Source organism: Histomonas meleagridis (genome assembly GCF_020186115.1).
Source record: "Histomonas meleagridis strain 2922-C6/04-10x chromosome Unknown contig_34, whole genome shotgun sequence".
NCBI classification, from domain to species: Eukaryota; Parabasalia; order Tritrichomonadida; family Dientamoebidae; genus Histomonas; species Histomonas meleagridis.
The window spans coordinates 132,644-146,825 of NW_027150875.1; the positions used below are offsets into that span (position 1 = coordinate 132,644).

Consider the following 14,182-nt stretch of genomic DNA (forward strand, 5'->3'; position numbering starts at 1 on the left):
AAAAATGGAATTTAATGCGTGCGTGGACGTAAGTAAATTTAGAGAAAAGAATTTCGTGGAAAGAATTGAAAAGGTTAAAACAAATATTGAAAAGTTGGAAATGATGAACGAATCAAAATAATGTTTGTAAATACATTTTATAAAGAATATATAAAATTTGATATGTTGTGTGAAAAGAAAAAAAAAATAGTTTTAAAATGATTTTAAAAGATAAAAACTTGAAAAATTTATCGAAATAACAATGAAACGATCGTTTGGAATTCAAAAATAGCGGTTTTAAGAAGGTTTTATTTTGCTCTTTATAACTGTTCATAAAGAAGTGGTATAATCGCATCAGGATCGCATGGCCTGCCGTAGTTTTTTTTATGACCGACAAAGTATTCATACATAATGTTACGAAGTTTCATTGGATATTTAAGTTCTGGTCTCATTAATCTTTTTATCATTGGTTGAGATTCATATATTTTTTTCAATTCATTACAATCATTCATAAAGTGCTCATGGTTGTATTCGTCAATTGCTTTGGAAAAGAAGCAAAGTGCAAGTGTAAGATATGAAACTTTAAAATCAGATCCATATGGACACCTCTGTGGATGCTGTGAAATAAATGTTACGGCTTTATCTATTTCATCAATTGGAATTAGTTCATTTTTGAAAACAGTAAAAAGAAGCTTGAAATGCCAGAAGTTAAGGTTACTTCCAGAGAGAACTTGACTGCAAAGTATCGAGGCAAGATTTTTCCCATTAGGGCCTGAGAATTCTGGGATTGCTGATTCAATTATTGGATCAAAATTATTTTTAGAGAGAGGAAGCTTTTGGAGAAGGCTTTGAATGAACTCATCTGGTGTTTGATTATTTGAAGTGTTCATGTTGAAAAGCAATAATATATTAAAAATGTGATTAAAATTTTCTGACAAGTTTTCAATTAACCGTAGTAATGACGGTTTATCTCAAAGTTTCTATCGTTTCTTGATTTCTTTTAAAGATATTTTTCACAGCATCAAGAAATAAAAATAATGAAATTAAGTAGCTTTTTTATTGTTGTTGTTCTCCTCTTCGGGATCTTTAAATTCCCATAAATATATGCTTTTGGCAAGATTCGAATAATTATCACCAGCTCTTCTAAACACACCTTTCTTTACGAGAGCAAAATGTCCTGTTGCATCACTAAATCCGCAGTCTTCAAAATAAACTATTCCTCTTGTAGTTTTTGTAATAGCAAGAATTTTCTTTGGTGCAGAAATTTTCTGTGTTAAATAAGCTTTCATTGTAGCACAACGAATGATATATCGCTTTCCATTTTTATCTTTAAAATCACTTGTTTGAGTAATCGTGTGTCCTCCAGACATAAGTGCATGTGAAAGTCGTACACAACAAAAGTTTGTTAATGATGTAAGGTTTCCTCCAAGTGTTGTACCTGGATTATCATCATCGTAAATAGTATCAGCCCACATCTTGTCAAAATCCATCTTGTTCGAAAATGAAATGATGTGATTTTTTGCCATGTTAAGAAAAAGTTTTGTTTTAATTTTTGCCTACACTTTTTTGAAGGGAGAAATTCCATAAGTAATTTATCATATGACAATTAGGTATTATTCATTTATTCGCCATTTGTCAGAGACAAGAGTATTAATATAAAATAATACCAAAATCTATTTCGAGAAAGTTTATCATAACATTATTTTTTTATCAAAATAATTTTTTATGTAAAAGAAAATAAAGACTTCAGTAGAAAAAACTCATTCCCTCAACCTGTTGTTTTTTGAGGAAAAAATGCAGGTGTAAAACACTTTTCATAGAGTCAGTCCGACAAAGCTATCGTTATAGATAACCGTTCTTGAAAAACATAAATATCCTCACAAGAACATATTATTTAATAATTATTACATACTCCAAATTATTTAGAACGAATTGAATAAAGAAATTATTAATATATTAAAAATATATTTAGAACAATTAAAAAAATAGCTAAAAATGAGACATTTTCAAAAATGGGTGCCGAAGTGGCGCCGGTTGTGATGGTATTGAATATCTGAACGATATCGACCCAAGCATAAAAATTAAAAATCGATCATTTCGAATTCAAAATCGATATAAACCATTGAATCAAAAATCAAAAAAATATCAATATCTGTATCTATAAATGATTTTAAAATGAGAAAATTATATTTTTACCTATAAAATATATAATATTTAATTATTATAAAATATAAAAGCTTTTTATAGAGGAAACCTTTGTCGGACTGACTCTCTTTTCATTCCATTGTTTTTTTTGAATATCAACTTTTTGAATGTTATAACGTCTGAACAAACATGATAAATTCACAAGAAAAATATGCTTTCACTGATCTTTTTTCCCTACCTTATGATGTCTTTTAACCCAAGTTATCAGAAAACACTTACTTTAGCAAATGAAGATTTTTTGGAAATTTCGAGTATGAAATATGCAATGTTATCTGAAAGAAAACCTCGAGAACTTTTCATCACAGATGATGTTATTTCTATTCCGTTTAGTTTTTTTAAATATTGGGATTCATTAGAAACAGTACATATTAGTAAATCTGTCAAACGCATCGAAAGTATGTCATTTAGTTCTTGCAGTAAAATAGAATCCATTACTTTTGACAACGATTCTCAATTAGAATCAATTGAAAATTCAGCTTTTGAGAGTTGCCAATGTTTAACTCAAATCATATTGCCTCAATCTCTTATTTCGATTGGCTCTTATTCATTTCGTTTTTGTATTACATTGCAAAACGTCACAATTCCTGATTCTGTTCTATCTATTGGGAAAGAAGCATTTTCTAATTGTTATCAACTAAAATTTGTTAATTTTGGTTCAAACGTACAAACTATTGCTGATTCACCATTTGAATCATGTAACGCATTATTAAATATTTCTGTTCCACAAGAAAATCAAAAATTTACAAATTGTAATAATGATGGAATTCTATATGATAAAAACATAACAGAAATCATATGTTATCCAATTGGAAAAGAAAACGAAATAATCACAATACCAAATAGTGTAATATCAATTGGAATTTCATCATTTCATGGAAGTAAAAGAATTAAATCAGTTCAACTTAACGAAAATGTTTTAACAATTAAAGACTCAGCTTTTGCTTATTGTATCCAATTGGAAAATATTACAATTCCGAATTCTCTTGTTTCAATTGGAAGTGATTCATTTTATTTTTGCAACAAGTTAATTATAACAAATTTAGGAGAAAACTTAGAAAGAATTGGAGAAAATGCATTTTATAATTGCCAAAATCTAAAAAATATTACAATTCCTAATTCATGTTATTTCTTGGGTAAAAATTGTTTTGAGAAATGTTTAAATCTGAAATTCATTAATCTGAATAAAAATATTGAAAAAATTTTCTGTGATAAAAATGGTATAATTGAGAAAAATGCATTTTTTTCTTGTGGTATAATAAATATTGAAATTCCAAATTCAATAACAACAATTGATGAAAATGCTTTTAATTATTGTGGTTTAAAAGAGATTATATTTCCCGATTCTGTTATATCAATAGGTAAATATGCTTTTTATGATTGTGTTGATTTAGAAAATGTATTTTTTGGTAAAAGTTTTAAAAATTTTGAGATTTCTTCATTCTTTGCTTGCTCGAAATTAACACATATTTCTGTATCAAATGAAAATCCTTATTTTAAAGATATAAATGGAATTCTCTTTGATAAAAATTGCGTAAATTTAATATATTTCCCACAAAACTTAAATAAAACAATGTACCGAATACCAAATCCAACTATTTCGATTGGAAACTTTTCATTTCATTCACAAACACGTTTAAATTATATTGAAATCCCGAATTTTGTTATGTATATTGGAAATAATGCATTTTCTAAATGTATAAACTTAGAATCGATAAAACTTAGTGAAAACATTAAAGCAATTGAGGAATCGACATTTGATTACTGTATAAAATTACGAAATATTTCAATTCCTAATTCAGTGATTGAAATAAAAAAATATGCTTTTTCAGGATGTAAAAATTTGGAAAAAATTGTTCTGAGTGAAAATCTTCAAATAATTTATGAAAATGCATTTAACCCCGTTAATGATATCATCGATTTCATTATGATATCGAATACGAAACTTACGAAAATAATATTTCCGAATTCATTAGTTTCACTTGGAAAATATTCGTTTTGTCATTACGATAATTTGGAAACAATAATTTTCGGTAATAATCTCCAAGTGATTAATGATTTTGCATTTTATTTTTGTTTGAAAGTTGAAAATATTTCTTTTCCAATTTCATTGAGTTCGATCGGTGATAGTTCCTTTTACATGTGTAATAACTTAAAATATGTTAAATTTGAGAAGAATTTAATAAAAATCGGTCGCGATGCGTTTTACAACTGTAATAATTTGATGCATATTCATTTTAATGGGTATCAAGAACCAACAATTGGCGCTAATGCATTTGGTAATGTTCCTGCAAAATATGTGATAACAAATGAAAATTATAAAAATGAAACATTTGCTGGATTTAATGTAACAAAAAATAAAATATGAATTTCTTTATAATTAGCAATAGAAACATAAAAGGAATAAATTCTTTAATTATGAATAAAACATTTTTTGTAATGTCGAATTTCAATAATGAATTCAAATCTTTTTAATATGTTTTTAACATCTAAGGGACATCGTCAACGATCCTTCTTATAGATAAAAATTTATATCCATGAGAAATAAAATCTAATTCCAACACCAAAATGTTTATGTCCAATTACTTTGTGTGAATATTGAACCAACCGATCAAAATACTATGAAATAAACGGTCTCGATTCAATCGGCATAATGAAACTTCATTACTTCGAAATTAATTTCGCCAAGATCGTATTCATTTAACGAACGCTCCTTACGAAAACAAACAAAATAATTCACTCATTTAATAATTATTATTCACTTCAGTGATCGCGGGGTGCCCTTAAAGTAATCCTTTTTCTCTACTTTCTTTTCCTCCTTCTTTTCCTGCTGAGGGTTCTTCTTTTCCTCCACCACAGGTCTCATTGTTGGCTTTGGTATTACCTTTGGCAGCACAGGAGCTCCTGATAATGTTCTAGCGCTTCCAGAGAATGGATTCTTCTTTTCTTCCTTTGGCTCTGGTTGTGGCTTAACAGGCTGTGGTGCTGGTGTTGGCGTTGGTTGTGACTGTGACTGTGGTTGTTTTTTACCTTTCTTGACTTTGATTATATGGCCAGGTCCGTATGCGTTAAATTTCTCTTCAGGGTTCTTAGGCTTTGTCTTTTTTTCCTTAGGCTTTGGCGGGAGGATCTCGCGGCCGTCCTCAATGCGCGTTACAGTGAATTTGTTTCCTCTTCTTCTCTCTGCTTCGCGCTTCTCAAAAGTGGAGTGTATCGGCGTCGGTTTTGTTGTGAATGTTTCGCCGCGAAGTGTTCGGCCGACTTGGACCTTCTGGTTGAGCTCTTCGTCGGATGAGTCAGTGTCTGGCTCGTTCCACTTGTGGTCAAATTGATTCACTGGTGTAGCAAAGTCACAAATGACATCTGCATGAAGAATTTGAACTGCACTTTTAGGCTCTGTTTTAAGAACTTTAAGTCGATAGATTTTGTTGTTAAACTCAATGTTAAGAATTGTCCCTTGTGTTAAACATGGATGTTGACGTAATGAATATTCTAAAATGACGCGGGGATTGGGTAAATTAAGAAAGGCATCATCTTGTGGTTGGAAAAGTGCACGCGTGGCTGGTACTAATGATGTTAAAGAGACACGAACAGTGTTATCTTCATTGACTTGAAGATATTCCATCATCCAAAATGGTATAAAAACTGTGCCTTGTTGTGCAGTAAACGAATCAACACCAGCATATACTGAAATTCCTAGAGCTGTATTTCTGATTGCAAAAAACATAACTGAAATATGTTGATTTCTTTGCATAATAGTATCTAAAACAGACTCAGGTAGAAGAATACGAGCAGATTGTTCGAGTTCTGGCCTAATAGATAAAACGCATTTACATCTGAAGTTATCGTTGAATGTCATTTCGAGTGATTGGTCGCGGTTTGGATTTGGGGCGCCCTGATTTAAACGTATTTATTTAACGGTCAACTAATAATATTTTGGCTCAAAAGAGAATTGACATACTTTGTTCGATTTATCCAAACCAAAGGAAATATGTTTTGCTTAAGAAATGGAATTAAACTTGGTTGGAAAGATTCGAAAATCAGCGGTAATACAATAGAATGGGAAAACTTAAATAATCATAAAATTGCTGAAAATCAAAGACTTGAAGATTGTATATCAATTTTCCAAAGTCTTAATAATTTAGCAGCTTCAAATCCAAAAAGCCTAACAAAAACAGCAATTTCTCATCATTGTCGACAATATTTATATATTTATCAACAAAAAGATACAAAATCATTGCAAACACAATTATTATATCTATATTTAAATGCAATACTATTAACAAACGATCCCACAACAAACCTTAGGGAAATGGTTAAAATTTATCTTCAAATGATGATTACTGATTTAAAAAACGTCGATATGAATACATTGGCAATTCTAATCATTTTCAACGAAGAAGAAAAGTTTAAGGAAGCTTATCGACGTAAACTTGGCACCTCATTTGTTGCCAACAAAATCTTCAAGATCAATTCCTTAAATTTTGATTCACCAAAAACGAATCTAGAACTTTGGCAAATCGATCTTTATCGAACCCTTGAGCTCCGTAGTATTACAAGCTTTGACAAATCCTTCATTAAGTTTCTATTAGAAGGTCAATACAAAAACGATGACTGGTTAATCCAACATTTAGTGCGCCAATATTTTCTCACAGAGATCACACTTCAAACGTTCACATCTTTTGTCAAGCCCAATGATCCACGTTCTTTAATCTTTAAATCACAATCAACCGGACTCATTCAAACCATTAACCAAACGACTAAATTCGACTACTTATTCAGTATGTGTTTTGCTAACTTACTATATCTCACACCGGGCATCAGTGCCGACTTCGATGACATCAAACAATATCTGCATCTGACAAATTCTTTATGCGACGAACTTCCCGAAAGTAACAAAAGCGTATCATATTTCTATTGGTCCGTTGTTACTGTTGCTCAACATAAGTTTACAGACAACGACAAAATCGGATATATTCAGGAACTTGTTACGCGTATATTACATTATCATATTCCTGCGCAGAAATTCTTTTTGGAACCGGAACAATTTGCAAACGAAAACTTCATTAACTTTTGGAACGATGTTAAGGATAAATATAAACCATATCTATGTACAAAAGTGACAAATGTAAATGAAATATCCGGAAATGAGCCAATTGAAGTTATTCCGTATTTGTTGAACCAAATGTTTTTGAAATTCGATTTCGAACAAAGAAAAAATATATTGTCAAAGTTGAAAAATAAGTTGAAAGATTTGGACTTTAACAATAAGGAACTAAATGGAAACGTCATCGTGGCAATGATAGAAACTGCAATGAGCTGTAACGAGTTCAGTGATCTTGAAGAAATGCTCGAGGAATGGTCGTTTGTGTGTATTGAAGAAAATGGAACTGTTCCCGAATATGTCGATTACATATGGAATGAATAAAAGTAAATATTATCTAAATGTCACTTGAATTTAATGCAAAAGTTTTGATATATTTCAAGTGGTTCCCAACGATAGAATTGAATGAATGAAAAATCATCGGATTTATATTCAAAAACTGAAGTTTCCCAAACTTTCTGCAACTACTTTGTGTTGTTACGTATTTCTTAATATAGTGAAATTAAACATAAATATTTATTATCCATTATTTTTGAAAATGATGGAATTACATTTACAAGTAATTTATCAGAATTGTTGTGTAACATTATAAATGTTTATTGTAATTCCATCAAATTTAAACATTTCACTTTTTGTTAAGTTTATGTTTATCGTTGTTAATATTAAACGTTTTTGTTCGGGGAGGTCTGTGGTATTGTCGTTCAAAACGATGAAAGAACGTAAATCATAGAATTTACCAACCGAAAACGCCAACATTTCAGAGCAAAAGGCCATAAATGCTGCTGTCTTTTCTACTCCAACTTTCTTATTCTGAACCTCTATACAATGTTACAAATGCCACTTGCCTTAAGATTAATGGAGCATTTACCTTAAAGAAAGGTGTTGACAAGAATGCAACAGGCGCAGTAGCATATGCGGTATACAACAATTCTATTCATGCTGTTGGTTGGTACAAGATGCACATAACAGGAATTGAAGGCAACGATGATGCAGACATTATGTATTGCACTGGATTCCTTGAAGGTTATCTTGCACACGAAGGAATTTACAATCATTACAACCTCATCAAAGATATCAAAGGTTATCCACGTGGACAAATTTATCCACCAAAAATCCATGATTTTATCGAGGCAAATTATAATTACACAAAACTCTCAGTTGAGGCCTACTTAGAAAGCCCATACTGGCAAAAAGTTGGTTTAATCTTACAACAATTCCATGGTATTGTAGCTGGTTATGATTTTGCAATTTCTGAATCAGGTCATCCAGAACAAAAGATGTCCCTTTTCGATCATTGGTTCTTCCAATCAGCCGGCGATATGTTTGACATTGCAGCCATTTTCAAGGATGATAAACCAGCCAAAGAATTCCGTGAACATTGTACTGGTTTAGTCAAACTTACACCAGGATATGATGATATCTATTTCGCTCATGATGCATGGAGTGACTACAGAGAACTTCATGGAGAACTTAAGGAATATAATCTTCATCTTAGTGAGAATGCAGGATTCAAAGCACATCGTGTTATAATGTCAACACGTATTGGAAAGATCTCTTCATATGATGACTTTTATATCAATGATGCCGGACTTTTTGTCATCGAGACAACATTGAATAATTACAATGATGAACTTTATAAAGTCTGTGTACCACAAAGCTTATTCACATGGGTTCGTGCATACCTTTCCGTGTGGTCATGTGATAATGGTAAAGAATGGGCAGAAACATTCATCAAACACAATTCCGGCACATATAACAACCAATATGTTATTGTTGATTCTAAGCAACTTACATTTGGCGTTAAGCCAACCAAAGACCTCTTATGGATCATTGAGCAATTCCCAGGCACCTATCGTATGAGTGATGTCACCGAGCAATTAGTGAACGATAGCTACTTCCCCTCCATTAACGTTCCCTGGCATGAAGACTTGTACAACCTTGCAGGGTACCCCGAATACGTTAAGTCACTTGGCATTTACGGTCCCTATCGTTCCTATTATGAGTCACCCCGTTATCTCTTAATGAAACGTGAAGTTCCTCGTATCAACGACTTTGACACATTCAAAGCCTTTATGCGTTATAACAATTACAAACGTGATAACTTTTCACAAGGTGACCCAGCACAACAAATAGCATCACGTTATGACCTTAGACCATTACCATCAACACCATATGGTAATCGTAACAACTTTGGAGGATTAGATTCCAAATGCTTACGTCTTAAAGAAGCTATTTCTAAGATGAGAATGCATGCACTCGCATCACCTCCAAATGATGAAAAGAATGGCATTCCAGCTTGGAACTTTACACAATGGAACTTAGAAAACACACCAATTAACTTCGATGGACTTCCAGCATTTTGGAACTTCACTTGGGAACAATTCGAATCAGACGAATTTGATATCTGCGCTCGTAAAGATGGAAAAGAAGATAATAAGAAGGACTGTTTCGCTAGGAATAAGTTATGCGGATTCTGTTATGAAACAAAGAAATGTTACGCAGGTTCTAAAGATAGTCCATTCATGGAGAAATGCGGTGGTGGTTGGTTGACCGAAACTAAAACGCCATCATGGGCATGGCCAGTGATTATTATAGTAACAGTTATTGCGGTATTAGTTTGTGCTGCTATTGGTGTGGGACACTACATGTACATCCGCAAACAAAAATTATAAAACCCATATTCACAACTTTATTTTGCTTGATGTGTTTTGAAGACGTTTACGATATCGTAAAGTTACTTAACATCACTTTAACTGTTGTTTGAATATATTTTTTGATTGTTCATCTTCATGTTGATGCGGCTTAAAGAGCTCTTCCCAATATTGTGTACCTATCATATGTATATGTAATTTGATAAGATCACCACTGTTGAATGCGTATGGGTTCTTATTCAGGATAATTTCATTATCTCCTGTGTATGAAGACGGTATATTTTATATCTGACTTCTTAATTGAGGTATCACCGTTGGTTCATTTGTTATATCCCCTTATTAAATCCATTTTACGTATTTTTATTGCTTCATCAATCTTTTACAACAAGCATTAGTATCTTTGTAATCGCAAGTCGTTGGTGACGAAAGAACAATTTCAATTACTTCTGTAGATATTCATCAAGTAACTACGTAATTAGCACCAAAACTGGGCATGCTCCTTCTAGATTTTATTTCAAGAGTATTCATGAACAAAAGTACACCAAACTGAATCCAAATTTATATATTATTTTTGAAATATGTTTTAATCTACTAAAGGAAATTTAATCTCATTAATTTATTTATTAAAAATACTATTTTATTAAAATATATTTTAATAATATTAAAACATTACTTTATTTTTAAAGAAAATGATTGATTGCACAGAAAAAACAAGAAAATTCAGCAATATAACAAAATCAAAACATCTTATTCACCCTAATGATATGTAACAGAACTAAAGCAAACGAACCCATAGCTACAGCATGTAAAAATTTAGATTTAAACCAAGTATCAAATACACAGTTATTTACTCAGAACCAATTTCCTCGTACACAAACGAGTGCATGTTGTGTATTGTTGTTCCGCCCACGATAACGTTCATATCGTTACTTGCGTATGCGATTCTTCCTTCTTCATAAGTTGCGCCGCCCACATAAAACACAATAACTCTCTGTAACTCAGAGTTAGGCGGAAGTTCTTTTATACTTTGGAACATTTGTGCGTCCATTTGTCCTTTCGAAAGCTTTTGCAACATTGTATACAACTGAGGCGTATATTGCATGAACTTGTTCTGTGATTCATCGAGTCCTATTAAGTTCTTAGCCTTCGACAAAATTGATTTCGTAGAAAACATTTGTTCTGTTTTTGGAAATTGTTCAATGAATTTATCAATTAATGAAACAAGAATTTCTCCATTTGGTCGATTATATAATGCTGATTTAATGCTATCAATATCAGCGCCTTTAGAATTAGAATATCGGAGGCAATAAAGAATGGATATCCTTAATGCGTTATCATTAGTAACGTTCATATCGTTGATGTAGGAAATAACCGCCGAGTGATGTGATGTGATGTTGTTTTCAACCGCTATGGACTGTTCCAGCGGCGCAAACTGGAACAAGTTCTCGTTCTTAATGCGATTGGAAATCTCGCCGAGGATTTCGGCATGCTTGGAAGCTAGTGCTTGCTTCTGTTGATACAGTGGATAGTTATGAATAAACTTTTTGAGTGCATCAACATCTTTGATGTCTTGAACATCCGTATGTTGAGCTTGGACACTTTGTACAAGATTCTTTTGGGCTTCCCCAAGTTCGCCATAGTTGGAATAGAGATTTTCAGCAAAAAAGCTGTCGCTTGATTCATCAACAACGACCGACTTGTTACCTGAAATGGTGATGATGTTGTTGTTTATGCCAAGAAACTCGTGAATGAGAGATTGATAGGTCCAAGCATGGAGAAGAGGTGTAAGAGGATCTGTACGACGATCAATTAAAAGTAAGAGAGAGTTTCCAGTCATGGTTTGGAAGAGATCTTTATTATCATCGATCTTCCTTGAAAGAAATTCACCAACTAATTTACACGCATTGGAGTTTGTATCAAATTTGATTGCTGCCCTTGTTTTGAAAGCGCATAAAACTGAAAAAAGTCCATCAACAATACGTGTTATAACTGGATTGTCGGTATTACTATTAAGCTTGTTAAGGCAAGATTTGACGCCAAGAGAAAAGAGCTTTTTGTTGAGAGCAAATACATCTAAAAATATTTCATGAACAACATTGACTTTTGTGGAATGATCAGCAAAGGAAATTTGTCTAATATATTCTTTGGACACTGTATTTGTAAAAAATATGTAATATGAACTAAAGTGTGGGCAGTTTAGCTCACTACAAAGATCGTGTATGTTTTGCTGAGTTGGTCTAACAAGAACAACGCATTGAAGAATTGACAAAGCTTTGTCGACTGGTTTTGATACCCGTTTTTGAAGTGACTCAATTAGAACAACATCGTGTTGTAATAATTCTGATTGTGTATAAACAAGACTTACCATATGTGAAGTCTCTTCATCCAAAAGAAGGACTTTCATATCATTGATATTCGTGAGAACGACTTCAACGTAATTCCTGAGATTTGCAACAATATCCATCTCTGCCTTTTAGTCAAAAATTTCACACACCATGTGAAAATAAAAATAAAGTATTCAATTACAAAAGGAAAAAATCTTTTAATGTTTTCCATTGTTTTTGCTATATTTCGATAAAATTAATCAAATTCATATGTTCCATATTGAACAAGGAATAGTAAAAATAATAAAAATTAATAAACTTCTAAAATAAGGAAACAATGATATACAGATTCAAATTACTTTTTATAAAAAGAAAATTGATTTGTTACATTATGTTATTTAATTTTATTTGAAATCAAAAGACATATTTAAACCAAATCCATTCAAATAAGACTTTCCGCTTGTGAAAACGTGCGAAGCAGAAAATTTCATCTTCAAGAAATTCGAATAATTCACATCGAAGCTCGCCGAAACCAATTTGTTTGTGCCCAACACTATATGCAGCTTTGATGAATCATCGATTTCAAAGCTTGCGGCAACTTTCGCAACTAACTCATTTACATTTTTCACCCTTTCGTTTCCAAGTAAAATTCCAAATTCGTTTTTGTTTTTTGTCAAATAAGAAAGTGAAATATATGCAGATTTGCTCGGATATGTAAATAATGCTGTTGTACTTAAGCCCTTCCATTGGTACTCCATGAGGATGTTTGATTTGTTAATCGCATGTTGATGTTTATTGTAGAAAATGTTGGCGGAGATTAATGGACGTGTCTTTAAAATTCCTTCAAGGATGAAATAACTTAAATGTTTGAATGTATCTAATCGAAGTGTTAATAAACGATTCATAAAACTCGTGGATGTTTGGTAATCAAAAAATGATTTGTCAAATACATCACCTGAAAATGGCAGAGCTTTAAATATGACACTACCTTTGAGATGAATAGCTGATTTAGGTGGATACCAACGAGTAATGGATGAAATGCGGATTGGACAAAGATCATCATTTGATATTGCAACTATGAACTCATTATTAGAAAATAGTTTCTGCGAACAAAAAACTAAACTACATGGTCCATCACTTGATGCAACTGCTTCCATTATGCTTTTGCCAAAGTCAATGCATGTAGAAAGATTAAATCGTGATTCTTTTTTTCCTAATCTCTGAAACACAGAAAAAACTTTACATCTTTCAATGTTAAAATTAACATGGACTTCTTGTTCTATTTCATCATGGAAAAATGAGAATAAACCATCAACCTTCTTTTGAACTTCGAGCATGTTGTTTAGGGTGGGACAAAAGCAGATCGTTTTCAACAGAATTATTGTATCGTTAATTTCTCAAAAATGATAATATTATTGTTTATAGTTGATATAACATGATATTTCCATATGACGTCATGAAGAAAATAAATTTTTATTTTCTATAATCAAAATATCATGAAATTTCTGAAGAGAAAAAAAAGTTTCTAAAACCCAACAAAAAATGAATACTTAAAAATGCCCATCATTCAAACATTGAATTGAATTCAGCTATGGAAATTACTAAGTAAAGTTCTTTTCCTTAGAATTAATCATAATAATGGGTAGTAATCAAAGTCAATTAATAATAAATTACAGTGAAAACATCCAAATATTACAGAACATAGAAAAAATTATTTTTGATTTAAACTAAAATAATATCATTGAATCAGTCAGATCTTCAATAAGTTACTATTCACCAGAATTTTCATATTTTTTATATTTATTATTTGTAGAATTGTGTATTCATATTTTGTTTCAAAAGGTAGTGAAAAATTATGTTTTGATTATTTATTAGAAATTAAGAGGAAAGAAATGGAAATTCATAATGATTATTTTAACAAT

At 31.6% G+C, this 14,182-nt stretch overlaps 6 protein-coding genes across 6 annotated transcripts; 2 read left to right on the top strand and 4 right to left on the bottom strand.

Moving 5' to 3' along the window:
* Positions 1-299: 299 nt before the first annotated feature.
* Positions 300-869, bottom strand: GO595_005417 (uncharacterized protein; the record flags this gene model as incomplete). Its single annotated transcript, XM_067918658.1, has 1 exon — positions 300-869. The coding sequence occupies one exon, from the start codon at positions 867-869 to the stop codon at positions 300-302; it is 570 nt and encodes a 189-aa protein (XP_067774367.1).
* Positions 870-1,022: 153 nt separating this feature from the next.
* On the bottom strand, positions 1,023-1,505 carry GO595_005418 (uncharacterized protein; the record flags this gene model as incomplete). The annotated part of the gene is made up of 1 exon (XM_067918659.1): positions 1,023-1,505. The coding sequence occupies one exon, from the start codon at positions 1,503-1,505 to the stop codon at positions 1,023-1,025; it is 483 nt and encodes a 160-aa protein (XP_067774368.1).
* Positions 1,506-4,939: 3,434 nt separating this feature from the next.
* GO595_005419 (ubiquitin fusion degradation protein) lies at positions 4,940-6,040 on the bottom strand (the record flags this gene model as incomplete). The annotated part of the gene is made up of 1 exon (XM_067918660.1): positions 4,940-6,040. The coding sequence occupies one exon, from the start codon at positions 6,038-6,040 to the stop codon at positions 4,940-4,942; it is 1,101 nt and encodes a 366-aa protein (XP_067774369.1).
* Positions 6,041-6,514: 474 nt separating this feature from the next.
* On the top strand, positions 6,515-7,609 carry GO595_005420 (uncharacterized protein; the record flags this gene model as incomplete). Its single annotated transcript, XM_067918661.1, has 1 exon — positions 6,515-7,609. The coding sequence occupies one exon, from the start codon at positions 6,515-6,517 to the stop codon at positions 7,607-7,609; it is 1,095 nt and encodes a 364-aa protein (XP_067774370.1).
* A 452-nt stretch (positions 7,610-8,061) lies between these two features.
* GO595_005421 (Laminin A family protein) lies at positions 8,062-9,957 on the top strand (the record flags this gene model as incomplete). The annotated part of the gene is made up of 1 exon (XM_067918662.1): positions 8,062-9,957. The coding sequence occupies one exon, from the start codon at positions 8,062-8,064 to the stop codon at positions 9,955-9,957; it is 1,896 nt and encodes a 631-aa protein (XP_067774371.1).
* An 826-nt stretch (positions 9,958-10,783) lies between these two features.
* On the bottom strand, positions 10,784-13,597 carry GO595_005422 (Vacuolar protein sorting-associated protein 45; the record flags this gene model as incomplete). The annotated part of the gene is made up of 2 exons (XM_067918663.1): positions 10,784-12,402; positions 12,994-13,597. The coding sequence occupies 2 exons, from the start codon at positions 13,595-13,597 to the stop codon at positions 10,784-10,786; spliced, it is 2,223 nt and encodes a 740-aa protein (XP_067774372.1).
* Positions 13,598-14,182: the final 585 nt, after the last annotated feature.